A 17,014-nucleotide genomic window follows, 5' to 3' on the forward strand; every position below is an offset into this window, starting at 1 on the left:
CTCGACCTGTGTGGTTAGAAGCAGTTTCTTGTTTGCATGAATGTGGACTCAATAAATCCTTATCTTGAGCAAAATAAGCAAGCTGACATTCAGTACTATCTGTGTCTTTTATTTAGAATACATACAAAAGTAATTTACGTAATTTAGTGCACAGGTGCGTACATGCTCTAGTACGTAAGAATGGGCCTATGATTGAATCTGTAAATAAAGCAAAATAACTGAGAAAAATTAGTAATAGTCCTCAGATGTATAGCAAAGCATCTACCATTATTCGGATCTCAAACAGATTAATCGAAAGTAGTATTACTCCACCATGTCCGTGACACCATTAATCAACGTGGTTGAACGACCAATTTGCGACAATATGGTTTCGGCAAACAGTAGTAACTAGCTAGTTGATTTCTTCAAAGATGCATCGAACTATGGTAGTTAAGCAGTTACGTCATTGTACTGGAAACACATCCCAGTTTAGTTCTGGTCTCTATGAAGCCCCTCCTCCCAGAAAGTACAATGTGCTCTGATTGGTCAGCTGGACCATTGTGTTGTGATTGGTCAACCATTTTGAGAGTGTTTAGAAAATGTCATGCCCCTTTCCATAAACATGCGTTTCAACAAACTACCGATGTGTCCAAATTCAGAGGCTGCATCCTTTGAAGGCCGATTGCATCACCATGCCGCAACAAAGGCTGTCCCAATTTAAATGCGCCTTCAAATCCGGCCTCAAAATGCGTCCTTCGTTTTCTGAGCAATGAAGAATACAACAGATGGATCCTTCGCGGCCTTGCGCACCCCAGAATTTATTGCAGGCTAATGACAAGATTTTTTTGAGAGAAATTGCCGGATAACACTTTTAAATGTAAGTATTGGCCTTCAACTCGAATATATAATAATACAACGTAAAAAAATAAAGCGGTTCAAATGTTGACATCTTACCAAGATGCGATTGTATATAGTTTTTAGCCAGTTGAATACAACTTTTGAAAAAGTCCAGTACAAACGTTTGTCACTCATCAATAGCTGCGTTTACATGGACCCTTATAATCGGATTGACGGCTCAATCGGACTAAAAAACCTTAATGTAAACACCTCTCTCGTATTGCGTAAGACTAGCTTACGCTATGGGAAAACTCATTTTCTCGAGAATATTGAAGCAACATTTTTTGAAGGTGAGGTTGAAGGTGCTTGACGGCCACCTATGGCTGAACCTGACCGATATGAAGGATGCAGACAGGGCGGCTTTTCTGGACTCTCCCATCTCCACTACCGGTCTGTTCGGTCCAGCAGTCAAGGGTTTCGCCGAACGCTACATGGAGGCCCAGAAAGCGTCGCAGGCTATGCGTAACTTCCTCTCTAAGCATTCCAACTCTGCTTCAAGCCGCCCTAAAAAGGCGCCAATGCCTCACGCGAAACCAGTGCCTCCGGTCTCTCAGCCCCGCCCAGCGGCTGAAGTCCGCAATCGCTTGCGCTCTGCAGGGCGCCGTTTCCTTGAGAGACGGGGACCCCGACCCAGGATTGTGTTGGACCCCCAGCCTTGAAAGCCTTACTAGCTACGAGGAGGAAGAGAGAGATCCCGCCGAGGCCGGACGGATCTCCAAAAAATGTCGCGTACATTCCCCAGCTCCCTCCTTTCAGGCGGCTGGAAATGTAAATGTCGCAGAAATAGGGCCTGTATTGAAACACGCTCTTCTGCAAACAAACGCCATTTTTAACGTCAACACAAATAAACGGGGTGGTGATGGCGCAGTGGATAAGACACATGCCTTTGGTGTGAGGGACCACTGTTCGAATCCCCTGTGAGACACCAATGTGTCCCTGAGCAAGACACTTAACCCCTAGTTGCTCCAGAGGCGTGCGACCTCTGACACAAGCAATTGTAAGTCGCTTTGGATAAAAGCGTCAGCTAAATGAATAAATGTAAATGTAATAAAAAAGCACAAAAAGAGCTCTTTTCTGTCTGTGTCATCTGTAGGTCACGTGTTCACTGTAAACGCACCCCTACACACAAGAACCGTTCACACAGTATCAAGTTTTCCTCCAGCTCATGCCGGGAGCATAATGAACGTAGTGCGCATGCCCGCAATTAAGCATGCACCCCTACACACATGCGAGGAGAGCGCATTAAATGTAGATCATGTGCCCTCCATGAAGTACGCACTCCGACACACAAGCACTATTCACACAGTACCAGGCTCTTCAGCAAAGAGTGTATTCACACAGTACCAGGCTCTTCAGCAAAGAGTGTAATGAACGTAATGCGCATGCCCACTATGAAGTGTGCACCCCTACAAATAAACAAGACAACCGTTATATCAATTCTCCCCCAGCTCGTGCGGGAGATGTAATAAACGTGAGTTGTGTGCCAACTGTGAAGTTTGCATTCCCGGATGCGAAAGCTGTTCATTCAGTGATAAAGGGTGCACCCGCTGTAATGCGCGCGCCCCCGAATATGAGCGTCGCTCGCATAGAGAACTTGGAACATGGGTTGAATCCAAAATCGCCCCCTAAACACTCATTCACTAAGTAAGGCCTATTACCTACGTTAGTCCACTAATACTGTTCACTTGAAGGAGTGAATAAAAACGAATGCGCGAATTCGGACAGCCATTGAGCGTATGCTGTAGGCCAGTGGTTCCCAAACCTGTCCTGGCGACCCACCAACACTGCACGTTTTCTCTGTCTCCCTAATCAAACACACCTGATTCAACTCATCAGCTCATAATCACATGGGTAATCTCATGCTCTTGTGTCCGGCCAATCGCTAGGAAGAAACGACCTCATTGTAGGCTTCCTTAAAGGAGCAAGGAGGCTGAACCCTCCGCGACCTCATCCTGTGCCTATCTGGGACCTCTCCACGGTCCTGGAAGCACAGAAAGGTGCACCATTTGAGCCGCTACGGTCTGCGGACCTGAAGCATCTCTCGTCAAAGACCGCTCTCTTACTGACGCTCGCCTCAGTCAAAAGAGTGGGCGATTTACAAGCGCTGTCAATAAGCGCTTCCTGTCTTGAGTTTGGGCCTAACGACTACAGTCCTTATATATTTTTATAAACATTATAAGGCTTTGGCTCTATTGGGCCCATTTCCTTGTTTTTCCTATACGAGACTCGTCAAATGACCGGAATGGGCCACACCCATTCTGGCGGGCTCTGATCTGACGCGCCAAGGCGCGAAGCAGTCTGATAGGTTCCGCATCTGAGCCGCCTTGCCATAGGTTCATGCAGTTGCCGCAGCACAGCCAATGACCGTGCTAGCCGCTCATCTGTGTCTGCTGTGCAGTTGCACTGCGTTTTAAAAAATTTTGCTTCAATATTCTCGAGAAAAGGAGTTTTACCATAGCGTAAGCTAGTCTTACGCAATACTCATTCCCTCTTCTCAGTTAACCGAGGTCACTTAAGTAACCGAGACGTTCTTCCTGTTGAATAAAATGTCATCTAAATGAGTGTCCCATTATTCTAAAATTCTCATTTCACTCAATGTCTTGTAAAGTGGAGCACAACAACGTCCCACCAGTCATTGTTTCAGACTCTCATCCACAGACGAATGGTTTTGGGCGTGGGGTTTTACTGTGTGATAAATATAAGCAGCACGGCAAAACGGTTCATATGCTCATTGTCTCCAAATCATGACCAGAGACGGATAAATATTAAGTCTGCTGTTTAAAACAAATAAAGAACCAATAGAGGAGAATAGTTATGCGCGAACAGCGACAGTATATTTGTCCAGTGTGCGCCTCCATGTTCGGATTCATCAAATGGTTTGATTTCATTCCGATTGAACCAAAAGGTGTCCATGTAAATGTAACTAATGGCAGCTGTTACAGCCTCGACAAGAACAGTCCTCCATAGGCTATACCATCCCATTTGGCAATGCTCAGTCCAACTTTGTGGCCTTTGAAGTTCAAGTTCTTCAAAGAATGTAGCCTTTGAATTGGGACAGCCTATTAATATAGCTCAACCAGGCCTCTCCCCTTTATTTGCATATGCCTTGAGCAGGAATTATTTAAATGAGGAATATTGTGACGTGTTTGTTCCCTGAAGAAAACTTCAGGGTCTACAATCTAAGCGTTTCAGGGAATTCCGAAATACTTCTTACTGGAAAGAGAATTACTATTTGGAGCAGACCTTTTTCATGCTCAAACAGCAACACTTTACACGAAAGATAATTGAAAGAAAAAAGCAGCACAGCAGATCCCATTTCTACTGAATTCTACTAATGAAACATTCTCCATCTTTTTAAAATAAAATTTTTTCATTAAAAAAATGCTTAATATATTTTCAGCTTAAGAAATTTGACTGATCAAAAACAAAAAATGTAATGACCTCGCTCAGAATTGGAAGGCCACGCCTCAGATTAACAGATCATTGCGCTGCCATAACCTGGAAGAGGACGAGGTCGAGGTCTACAACAGGAAGACGTTTGGGTGAAACAATGAAAAGTTCTGATTATTTATTAATATGGAAGTTAAACTATGATTTTTGGTGGAATAATGAATTAAAAATGAAATCTGAATAAAAGGGGATCAGCTCCTGCACAGTCAAACATATTAATCATCGTTTAATTAAAAGATGGTTAAGATATTAAGGACATCAGCATTCTGAACATGAAAAACATTTTCTCTGTGTGGTTGTTTATCAGCACTGAACTCATGCATCACATAGGTGGTGAAAGTGGAATGTTAGAATGCAGACATATAGTTTAATTTAGTCTATAATGCTTTAGATGTTCTTATGTCATACTAAAACCTTAAAAGACGTATACAGCCAGGATGGTGCAGACAGTAATATGAATTAGATTATGCATATATAAATGAAGAAATACACACATTTCAATGAGAATACCAGCATCAGGATTTGCAATACACATTCTGATAATCCAAAAACTGTTTACTATTTAATGATGTAATCTGCCTAACACAGAAGAATTTAGTGAATCACATGAAACTTATACTTAAATCTCATATGCAAAAATAAATTTGTACAGAACTTTAAATAATACAAAAATAAACCATATAAATCTAAGCAAAGAAAATAAGACCGTTAAAAACTATCTACAATTGCTTGAATATAAAACCAACGAGTATGCTAACGAGTTAGCCTTTTAAATGTCACTCCAAGACACATTTATTATTATTTTTTTTATTATTATTTTAATACAACTGCAATGATAATGCAGATTTATTTACTAACATCTCTCAATATACGTAAACCGTATGCTATGACACAGGGTAAAATAACCCTACAGTAGCAGCAGGCAATGGTATTACCTTCACTAGTTCAAGGAGGGGTAGTCAAAGTTTGACAGTTCAACAGACAGATATAAGACTTACTCATGTTTACAGATCTCTGTGTGTAACATTTAACCATTAAATACAAGCCTGCCCAACACAACATACTTATAGTGTAAATCAAAGCATTCAGGAAACATCCACTGGGGGTTTTGAGTGGATTACAGGTTCTTCAGGTCAAGGGACTCTCAGACCACCAGGAGACCTCCTTCTGTACTCAATGAGAATCTAAGGCACCTCGGAACCCTGATAATCTTAGTGTGTGATGACCTTCAAACTTCCCAACTCCTTTCCTTACTGGATACAGCAACCCTTCCCCCAGCCAAAGAGACTCAAAGAGTTTTTGGGAAAGGCTTAGAGGTTGTTTTGGGTCTCGGCCAATTCGGAAATGTCCTTATGCTCCCTCAACACAGTGCTTCTGTGGCCCAAACCAGCCAAAATATCATCTTCGACTACTTTTTTTTGGGAAATTTGTTATTCCTACAATAAAAAAAAAACACAAAAACATCCCCACAATGACGAATCTAACACATATGGTTACAATGCCGTGACCATCTGCTGTCTCAATGACCTCACACATACACACATGTAACATTTTGTTCGAGTGCAAACTAAATCTGTGGAAGTTCATCTTGTGGAGAGCTTTAAGACTTTGAAGGTTGCCAAATGTAACTTTTTTTTGTGTGTGTGCTATAAACATGATGTCAAAAAGACATCTAAAAACAAGGTGGTATGAAAGTTCAAGCATTAACTGAGGGCCGATTGTTTTAAATGCCACACCTGGAGGAGCTCGATGAGACGTTCCACCGCCTTTAATGCGACTGATTTTGCCTGGCATTTAAGAACATTGATGCCAAAGCTGGCTAGTTCGGAGCAGCGAAGGCCGGGGTCACTTAGGCACAAGGCCTCGAGATTGTGGGTAAAAAGGAGACCCTGAGCCGGACAAAGGACTGTGAGCTGAAGTTGGAGTGCTCACCTTCTTGACAGTTTTTGGACGGCTGTGAGAGGATTATGGGGGAAAACAAAAAAGTATATTAAGGTAGGATAAACAAAGAGGTGACAAATAAAAGTGAAGAGGTTGAAGGTAGGGCTGCACCATATTGGAAAAAACTGACATTGGGATTTACTTTTTCTGTGATATGAAGAAATACAGGAATGCCACCAGACACCTAAAATAGCTATATTAGGTAAGAAGTAATCAATCTAGAATGAGTGGAGTGACTGTTGGGGAGTGCAAAGTAAAAAATTATTTTAAAAGCTAGAAAAAAAATCTAATCCTTTAAAACTAAATGATTTGTTTTTCTTTGTTTTATTTCATTATCTTATTTCATTTCATTATTTAATTTAGCTTTTTCATTCATTTATTTTGTCATTTCATTATTTTGTTTCATTTCGTTATTTCATTGAGGTAAAATGTGGGTGTTCACACTTGGGTTTACTCTTTACCAGAACTAACACAAACCTCTTTCAACAACCATAAAGTGACCAGAGGTTAAAAAATAAAAAGAAAGAAGCATCAGGTATATTCCCACTGTTCTTGACCAATTCAGTATAAAATAATAATAATAGTGATTTTTTTAATAGTTATTATTAAATGATATATTAAACAAAATAAATATATTGTAACTGTTGTCCTGTAAAATAAATGAAACTCTGCACTTTGCATGTGGGCAGCTTGTGGTCGGGTGAAGCACTTTATCATGGGCTGCACACGTGTGGATAAGTAATGCCACTCTGGAGCCGGTGGCATATATTTATTTAATTAAACCGCAATCTGCATGATTTGACAATTGCACTAAGCCATATTGCGATATCGTATTTTTATTTATTTTTTTTGTCTTCAATATATTGTGCAGCCCTAGTAGGAGGGATAATTTCTCACCCTGACTTTGGTTTCTTGGAAAACCCAGCAGCGGAGGCGCTGAGGCCTGGACTGGAGCCAAGGCTGGCACGGAGGCCAGAGGCGTCCACTTGGATCTCGTCCTCCTCTCTCAGAGCGTCCTCCAGAGCCGCAGCCACTTTAGGTGCTATCACCGGTCCCTCGTAGTCTTTTGTGGTCCGTGTGGGCAAATCCAACTCCAGCAGCAAGATATTCTCAGCCTGGAAGACGGGCGGGGAGAATATCAAAATTAGAAGGCAAATGATCAAGGATATGACGTGCATTTGATTCTCCTGAGCTCATCTTTGTCGCTGTAAAGAGTGAGGGAGTGTTGTAACTAAAGGCTTTGTGTAGTGCCATGTGGAGGATTATGGGAACAGTGTCATCATACCTTGTATCTGACATCAGGCCGCATCAACATGGCCATACGGGCATGCTGACTCAGAGGCCGTCTGTAGCCGACTGCAGAAACAGGCCTTTTCATCATCTGCTGATCACTGAAAAAAACAAGTAACGTTACAGTGAAGAAGCCAAGGATGGTGATGGCCATAAATTACATTTTCCAAATCATTTCCAAGTTTAAAATTTCTAAAATCAGACTACATACTTTTGAATGCGGGTGATGGGGGTCATTTTCCAGAGGTCATCTTCCTCGTCAAAAGTGGCTCTAGTCACAATCTTGTTCTTCTCCTCCAGTGGGATGAAGTTCTCTATGATCAGATGTCTGGTGGGTACAACACAAATGTTAACAAGTCAATGACATGATGTTAAGGATATTTTCATTATTCAAAATTCTAAATACCTTAATGACCTCTTCCATGATAATATGCTTTTAATTTATAAATTTTTTTGGAGATTTTTTTTAATCAGATTGATACAACTGTACTCATAATGAAGAAAAAAGACTTTAAAGTATTAAACCTTAAAGTATTTTGACAATCTTTAATATTATTATTAAAAACAATAAATAAAATGTGTTAAAATGTTAATTTTTGAAAAGGAATAGGTTACACTTCATTTCAAGGTGTTCTTGTTACAGTGTTATTATACATTTAAGTAATATTTATTAACAAAGTGTACTTACAATAGGGTTAGGAATAGGGATTGGTTTAGGGTTAGTTTCATGTAATTATGCATAATTTGCTGTTATTACTACAGTAAGTACATGTTAAATAAGATCACCGGAAAATGTGTATGACCATCAAGCAGGGAAAATAAACTAAGTTATATGACAAAAAAAGACACCTATAAGCACTGTGTGATATTATATATATTATATATATATTTTTAATTATACTTTTACAAAATAATGATTTAGATGTGTACATTCACATGTGGATTTAAGGAAAATGTTTACTATTAAATAATTACTTTTACTTGATGGTTATACAGTATCACATGATATTTTTAAATTCATGAAACTAAAACTTTTCTTAAAAATGTTTTTTCAAAGCCATATCAAGAACTTGGAACATCCGTAATAGAGTAGATTTCTTTTCTCTGATTTTCTTCATCTTGAACGCTCAAGATATTTGCCATTAACCCCAAACTCATTTTGCCAACAGCACTCAAAAGCAGCCTGTCAGGTACATCTTTCCCTTAATGGATACTCTACTTCAGAGGTCGCTCAGTACACTAGAGTCTTAGTGAGATTGTGTATTAAACTGTTGACATCTAATGTAGTAGTGGCGAGTCCAGATTTCCAAAAAGTCAGTCCAACACAACAACTTAATTAGGTCAGAACACTCTACACACTATAGAAACAAAACCATTAAATCCATGATTACTTTATCGTCATGTTTGTGGTTTCTGATAAGATTTTATAAAAACACTAATAATTTATCAACACTGTTAAATGTCATCTTTAACAAACCTCAAAATGAATATCCATTTTCATTTAGTACATCATAATGTTGTGATGCTTAAATTCTGGTAATGCTGATGATGAGGGTTTCTGGGTTGACATACTTGAGTTTGAGTTCTCTGGTCAGCTCGTTCTGAGTCTGCTCCAGCTCCTGCCTGTATTTGACATGTTCATCCTGGGCGTCCTGAATCTCCGCCTTCACAGACTGGAGCTTGGAAAAAAGCTACATGAAGGAGACAGAAACAGACAAGCCATTCAAAAAAGATTAGGCTCTTTATGGGAATAGCTTTATGGGATACCTGAAAATCAATAGTGTATTTTTCCATGTATCATTGTGTGATCAAAATATATTATTTTACTGTTCTATTGGTAATATTTTATTTATAAAAGCCCTAAATAGTAATTTTCCTAATTCTACAACATTAAATTGTTTAAAAATAACTTATCTCGTGTCTCCATATATCTTGCCTCAAGAATAATTTGCCTTTAAATTTGTGGAATTATCTCTCACAACTTGTTACTTTCCCTCACTGATAAGATCTGAAGCACTAAAAGGTATGTGTGCTCTCCATGAGAAAATATTTTAATCTAAGAGTTATTTTGTAAAACCTCAAAATTGTAACCACAATATGAAAAGGAACACAGAATTTATCACTGATCACACAGTAGGTTTAAAAATCCAGATTTTATTAGTGCTATGTGCTCTTAGCATTTATGCTAGCAAGTGGAATTTTGGGCTAAAAATTTAAAAATTGTAACTGTCGTTACAATGGAAGAGTAACAATGTTGACATTATGTGACAGATTTGACAGTAACAGAGTTGACAAACAATTACTATAAAGAAAGCCGTTTTTTCATTTAAAAAAAAAGGAAGAAACGGTACTCTGTTACTAACGTAACCTCGGTTCTCTCTAGAAGAGGGAACGAGTACTGCGTAATATCTTAAGCTAGGGGAAAAACTCTTTTCCACAAGATATTGAAGCCAAAAAATGATCCTTAATTTTTAATTAATGTAAAACGCGTTGCAGGTTATACGTTATTTATATATACGCCTATTTCGGACGTAGGACGCGAAGCGCCCCCATTGGATATGGCGTCACGCAGGGCCTCTCTCGATAGGCTGCTGCTGTTGCCGCAGGTCAGCCAATAGGCACGCAAGCCGACTTGCCTATGTCTGCATGCTGCTGCAACGCGTTTTACATTAATTCAAAATTAAAGATAATTTTTTGGCTTCAATATCTCATGGAAAAGAGTTTTTCCCCTAGTGTAAGATATTACGCAGTACGAGAGAACCTCTCGTAAGAGAACTGTGTTTGGCAAGCACTGAATTATCACAATTTAATATGTTTTCAATAAGATACTGAAAAGAATTTCTGGTAGTGAAGTTTTTTTCCTTAATTTCTTGAAATGCTAAATTTATCTCCAATTGTAGAATCACTCATATGTTCTGAACACTCTGGCAAAAGGAGGTCACATTCAGTCATGTATGGATGATTCTCAACCAGGAGGATGGAGATCTGCCATGAGAGCAGTCCTACTACTAATGACTGCAGATAATACAGCTAGACTCTAAAAATACATCTGATCACATGAAGAAGCAGCTTTTCTAATGCCATTGTAACTTTGACATGTTTATTTGTACAGTTCCTATAAGCCATAGTGTTTCTTGCACCACTATTTAGCAGCAGCGCTAAACAGAGCAGAATAAACAAGAAATGTTCAATTAATATATAATCATTGTTATGAGTAAAAATATTATCTCACCCATTAACTGGAACCAATCCAATGCATAGAAGCTGATATATAAGCTACAATACCTTTTTCAGTTTCTTGGTCTTGATGTCAACTTCCTGCTGCAGTGAGCTGTACGTCTCTTTCAACTCCAGTGTATCTTCATCACGACACTCTATTTCCTGCTTCATCTCCCTTTCCCGCCTTTTCTGCTCACACACACACATTATAAATGTTTGAACATCTTTGCATTTCACACGCCCAAGTAGAAGTGCTCATATAATGTTAATATCACAACGGCGAAGAAAATTACCATACACATTTCTAGCCAATCACCTTTTAGATGAAAATTGTTGTTGAACACAACGACAGGCTACATATTGCATCAGAATTTCTAAGTAAGGTTTTTAAATGCAGCTCCAATTAAACACAGACAGGACTGTTAGGAAGAAAAAAAAACTCATAAATGCTTAAATCAGCTTTTTTTCCCCCATTTAAAATTCAGCTGCTTCACTGAATATCCACATCGCAAACCATAAGGAGACTAAAATAACCTGTCTACTTTTAAACAACCTTGAGGACTGAAACGCAGTCCAGCTCAATCCCTATACAGTGTGTTATTGGAAACTGTACCTGTTCAGCTATCTCCTGTCTCTTCAGCTCCAGAACCCTCTGCTGCTCATTGGTGTGGTCAACAATGTTCTTCCCTCCCACCAGCAGCTTGCTCTCCATAGCCTGAGAACAATCAACAGGTTATCAGATAAGCCAGATGTATTTAAAACAAATGCTATTGAATCTTTCCTATATTTTATAAAAGCTGCGAGTTTGCAGCCGGAATTGAATTCGAGGAGACAAAATAAATGAGTAGCAATATGAACACATGACTCTAATGAGCGGATTCTTTTAATGAATCCGTCAAAAGACTTGTGTAAAGGCCCAATAAAGGATCTTTTTTCTGTTTGACTGACCAGACCAGTCGTTTCCATGACACTATCTCAATTGCCCCAATGCAAAAAAAAATCAATTTAAACTTATGGATTTAAATATATCTACATGTATATTTTTTCAAATTTTAAACCTATAATTTTTACATTATTTCATTTTTTAATTTTATATTTTTTTGTACACATTAAATATTTTGGGGAGGGGTTTCCATCAAATGTCTCATTTATCACAAAGAAAATTTGTAATATTTTTTTTTGTAAAAAAAAAATAACCATTCAAATGTTTGGGGTCATTTTTAAAATAAATTAATATTTCTATTTAGCAAGGACACATTAAGTTGTTCATCAACAGATATAGTAAATAAATTTATAACATTGCACCAAATAAATCTGTTTCAAATGAATGATGTTCTGTTGAAATTTCTATTTATCAAAGAAAAAAATGTATCATGGTTTCAACAAAAAGATATTAAGCAGCAATTAAGCAGAACAATGTTTTCATCATCGATGATAATCAGAAATGATTCTTGAGTATAAAGCATATTAGACTGATTTCTGAAGGATCATGATTCATGTGACACTGAAGACTGGAGTAATGATGCTGAAAATTCAGCTTTGACATTACAGGAATAAATTACATAAAAATAGAAAACATTTATAATAATACTTTACAGCAAAAACAGTAAAATTGTGTTATATCAAATAAATAAAGCCTTAATGAGCATAGAGACTTCTTTCAAAAACATAAAAACTTTTAAACAGTAGCGCATTTCATCCCAAGGTTTGGACTGTCTAACCTTAACTTTGGCTGTCAGCATCTCGGAAGCGTCCTTCTCTCTGCGAAGATCGTCCATCTTCCTCTCCTTCTCTTTCAGCAGCCGCTGTTTGTCCTCTGCCACCAGGCTGTGGTCCTCCATGATGGCCCTCCTCTCCTTCTCCAGCTTCTCCTGTTGCTCACGCCAATAATCAGAGATGTTCTTATCCGCACCCATTTCTTCCTCTTCGTCGTCATCATCATCATCATCATCATCATCATCATCCTCCCCATCCTCTAACTCCTCTCCTCCTTCCCCAACCCTTCTCCTCCTCCTTTTTCTCCTCTTCTTGCCAGACCTTTTCTCCAACTGTTCTTTTAAGCGGGCGATCTCCTCCTGAAACTCCCGGAGCAGGGCATCCTTGGGGTCTTCATTGACGCGGGGTTTGTTCTTGATGTTTTTGGCGCGGTTTGCATAGCGTAGCGTGGTCAGAGTCTCCTCTACATTGTAGGAAGCAGGTCCAATGTTGGCCACCATAACCGTTCTGGCATTTCCACCCAAGGAATCCTGCAGCAGTCTAGTAAGCTTAGAGTCACGGTACGGGATGTGGGTGCTTCTCCCGTCCACCAGCGCTGAGATGACGTTGCCCAAAGCTGACAAGGAGAGGTTGATTTTGGTGGCTTCTTTCAAGCGCTCACCCTGCGCTCCAGTTTTGGTCTGTCGTTCACTTCCTGCCAGGTCAACAAGGTTGAGTTTCCCAACCCGAATGTGGTTCTCTCCATCAGGACCCAACTCACTGCACTCAACGGTGATGACGAAGATGGCGTGAGAGCGAGAGCTGTGCTCGTTCATGTTAGTTGCACCAACCGAGCGGTTCTGGTTCCCCACATTCATCACATGCTCAATCTCACGAACGCTTTTAGTGACGAATGAAGAGAGGTCTTTAACGTAGACACCCGTATCAGGCCTCTCTTTGAGCTCCAATCGGTGCAACTGGTCCTTCGATAAGAGGTCCCTGATTTCTTCTTGATAAATCTCCAAGTATGAAGCTCTGACCAAGTACTGCTGGTTCTGAGAGCGGGAGATGTGCGTGAAAATGTGTTCAAAGGAGTTCGGAATGACACCCCTCCTGTCGGGGTCGTTTCGTACCCCTTCCATCGTGAAAGTCTTTCCGGTGCCCGTCTGGCCGTATGCAAAGATGGTCCCATTGAAGCCGAACAGTACAGAGTCCACCAACGGCCGGAAAGTCTCATCATAGAGGTCCATCTGCTTTGAATTCCAGTCATAAACGGAATCGAAGGTGAACACTTTGGGGTGCTCATGGGAGGATGCAGCTCGAGGGTTGCGCACAGCCACTTGCCCTAACTTCACATCCACAGACACCACTCTATCGAAGTTGGCGACTCGCTCTTTCTCATTCATGGGGCGACAACGCACCACTACCTTAACGGATTCAGAGCTCTTGCTTTTGGACATTTTGTTGCCTTATGGAGTGCTTTGGTATATCTGCTGGCTTCTCTTAATGAGTTTGTAGTTTATTTCAGTAAGTAGTAATGGTGCTGCCAGCATCAGAGCCTGCAAAACATGATCCAACTCAGTGAAATGACAGAAACATGTACAAAGCCAAGAGATAAATATGAATAAACTTGTGGTATGGTTACAGCAAACAAACACAGCAAATATTTTTTCTAGCTAACTAAGGAGGCAAATCTGTAGTACCCATTTTTCACAAAAAGACAGAATGATAAGAACATATTTGGTAAGCTAAAAAAAATTGAGTCAGCAATTTTAAATCAAACTGACCTAATGTCAATGTCTTATGTCAATTTAGACTTTTCATGATTTTGACTTTATGTTTATATCTAATTCCAAATTCAAATGAACAAAAACAAAATGACTAGGACATTGCAATTTCATGTTTTTTGTTTGTTTGTTTTGTTGTTGTTTTTTTGGAAATGTTCCATGGTGGTTTTTATTTTTAAATCAGCGTGAAAGTTGCAATGTTTTTTTTCTTTCCTATTGTGACATCCAAGTGAAATGTTATTTGTAAAGGTTGGGTGGAACAGTTTGAGTTGAAGTTGACCTAGAATAATATCACAAAGTTTATTAGCTGGTTATTAGAACCAAACCAAGAGTATATAAAAATTATCTTTTTGATTTCTTGCGAGAAATAATTACGCAATAACGTTACATTTGTTCAAGTAAGTTAACGTTACAGTAGTCTTCAGTGGATTAAGTTATTCCCAAATTAGCATTTTTCCTACATTGCTAACACAGTTATAATTTACACAATGAAACATAATCCATTATCTACGACATTAGCTGTAGCATCAGTGCTAATTTATAATTTCATAACTGTAAATCTGGTTTAGAGTAAATCTCAGTCTCAATTGTCATGAATGAAATAGCGAGAGATAACGTTAACGGCGACAGACTAAAGAGTAAATACGAGAGACAATAATTAATCTGTTGTGTTGAAAACGTCCTTGTTTCTACTGAAATTATGTTATTTAATCATAGTTAAATCATACAATTTCGTTAATATTAGCGGTCAAGGTGTATAAACAGGTCATTGAGGACGGAGCTCCTCAGAGACTCAAAACAAGCGGCCTGGCAACGGCAAACAAACCGTGTCATTTATACAGCAGCACACACATAACGTTATAGTAGAGACATACATGATGTGACTCACCTCTCCCATCCCCAACTATTTAACCTGTGAATTGCTACGCCAAAAATCGCCGTCGTCTTCATATCCGTCAGAAGCATTCACCTCTCAAATCTGTCAAGCGATTAAATATGCAAAATTACCCGTATCTCTCCTGACGAACTCCGTCAGCCATGTCTGTGGCTGTGGCTGTGCCTGTCTGACCGTGTGAAAGAGACAGAAGGAGGGAGAAAGGGAGAGGTGATCCCCCTGCAGGCCGGGATGGATCTAACATTACTGCTGCTTGATCAATCCAGCCTATGGCAAGCCGTTTTAACTTTCATTCCAAGGATATGAATTCTTGATCAACAATGACGTCATCACTAGCAGAAATACATACAATTTCTTTAACTAGTGAAAATACAATTTTGATGCCTAAATGCAGTTTTCAGTCAGCGGTAAAAAGCTAAAGAACTAGCCTAACGTTACACCACGGTCCCAGGACTTAAACTATTCACTATGCTTCCGACAACTCTTTCAGTTTGTATCTAAAAACATTTTACCCAAAAGTTTGAATAAGAATAGTTAATAAGAGCACAATTATAAGCATATGATGAGGCTGTAAAAGCAGACTGAGTTGACTTATTTGGCGTGATGACGTTTAATCTCCCTGACAGCCTGACATGGGGTTGGGGGTGGGGTATCGTTTTTTGTTAAATTGCTGAAATAAGGTGACCCATTTTGCGATTTTTTTTTTAGCTGTTATGTGTCTTTAAAAAGGCGGTTTGCAAGTGGCTAAATGGGACTTCAGAGGCTGTCTGTTATCAAATCAATGGATCGATACTGCCAGCTTGTTGAACACTTTTTCTATTTGGACATTTACACCATATGATGGCTGAAGCAGCAGCGAGTGCACTGTTTTCACTGTAACCAGATCAACATTGTGAATGCAATTCTACAAAACTTCAGTGAAAACTCTAATGATCATGCAGTGGAATAAAATAGCTTATCTTCACTGCAAACGATACCATGAAGAATGTGAATATTTAACCAAGTCAAAAAACAAAGGGATCCGTATTAATTTCAGTATAAGCAGACACAAATTGCCAATACAAACCTCCATCTGCATTTCACACCAAAGCAGTGATGTCGTGCAAACAAGCTTTTTACTAGTGGAAATGTAAGATATCAAAAAATGCCATTGTTTCTAGTAGAAATCTAATTCCTGATTTCAAGATTTAGCATTTTAACTACTGAAAATGTAATTGTTGATATCAAAAAGAATTTGTATCTTGGGAATGAATAAAAGTCAAAGCGGCATGCCATATCCAGCATTTAGTTACCCATTTTCAAAACTATTTCAAATGTCCACTATTTATTTGTATATTTGATTTTGTTAGTAAAGTAATGAAATAACAATAAAGCGCTACTATTAATATACAATTAAGGAATGATCAATTTATTATTAAAAATAAGTTTAAATTGACACAATAATAAATAGACCTATTTAAAACTTCTTTTTGCAACAACTTGTTGCAATGACAATAGTTTTTTTTTGTTGAAAGAAATTAATACTAATTTAAAACTCAGTAAAGACACATTAACTTGATCCAAATTGACAAACGCTTCATGATGCTGAAAATTCAGCTTTACCGTCAAAGACATAAATGACATTTTAAAATATACCTTTTACTGTATTATCACCAAATTAAAGCAGCCTTGGTGAGCATAAGAGACTTCTTTCAAAAACAAAGAAAATTATCAACCCTAAACTTTTAAAAAGTAGCATAGTAACCACTGCATTAGAGTAGAAACAATGGTATTTGATTCATTGATGGATTTTTGTATATACAGATATAAAAATATTTAAAGAACGCCTTTTTAAATAGATCATAAAACCAAAAGACATAAA

At 38.7% G+C, this 17,014-nt stretch overlaps 1 protein-coding gene and 1 long non-coding RNA gene across 2 annotated transcripts; both read right to left on the reverse strand.

Moving 5' to 3' along the window:
- Positions 1-91: 91 nt before the first annotated feature.
- LOC143722767 (uncharacterized) lies at positions 92-2,174 on the reverse strand. Its single transcript, XR_013196992.1, has 2 exons — positions 2,010-2,174; positions 92-1,255 (listed from the first exon to the last, which is right to left on the reverse strand). It is a non-coding gene; the product is annotated as an uncharacterized LOC143722767 (long non-coding RNA).
- Positions 2,175-4,527: 2,353 nt separating this feature from the next.
- On the reverse strand, positions 4,528-15,377 carry kif3b (kinesin family member 3B). The gene is made up of 9 exons (XM_077214260.1): positions 15,148-15,377; positions 12,498-14,030; positions 11,390-11,491; positions 10,843-10,965; positions 9,130-9,248; positions 7,769-7,885; positions 7,553-7,658; positions 7,165-7,382; positions 4,528-6,280 (listed from the first exon to the last, which is right to left on the reverse strand). Exons 2-9 carry the CDS (start codon positions 13,929-13,931, stop codon positions 6,172-6,174), a joined length of 2,328 nt encoding a protein of 775 aa, XP_077070375.1. The 5' UTR covers positions 13,932-14,030; positions 15,148-15,377; the 3' UTR covers positions 4,528-6,171.
- Positions 15,378-17,014: the final 1,637 nt, after the last annotated feature.

This window comes from Siphateles boraxobius, unplaced genomic scaffold (genome assembly GCF_051911475.1).
Source record: "Siphateles boraxobius isolate OS27281-9 unplaced genomic scaffold, OSU_SipBor_1 68, whole genome shotgun sequence".
In the NCBI taxonomy this organism is placed as follows: domain Eukaryota; kingdom Metazoa; phylum Chordata; class Actinopteri; order Cypriniformes; family Leuciscidae; genus Siphateles; species Siphateles boraxobius.

Bases quoted from the DNA above. Each gene is read 5' to 3' on its own strand.
- kif3b (XM_077214260.1), bottom strand. From the start codon at position 13,931: ATGTCCAAAAGCAAGAGCTCTGAATCCGTTAAGGTAGTGGTGCGTTGT. The intron at 9,249-10,842 runs GTATTGTAGCTT...TCCTTCATGTAG, and splicing joins AGACCAAGAAACTGAAAAAG to CTTTTTTCCAAGCTCCAGTC. The intron at 7,659-7,768 runs GTATGTAGTCTG...TGTTTTTTTCAG, and splicing joins CCCATCACCCGCATTCAAAA to TGATCAGCAGATGATGAAAA.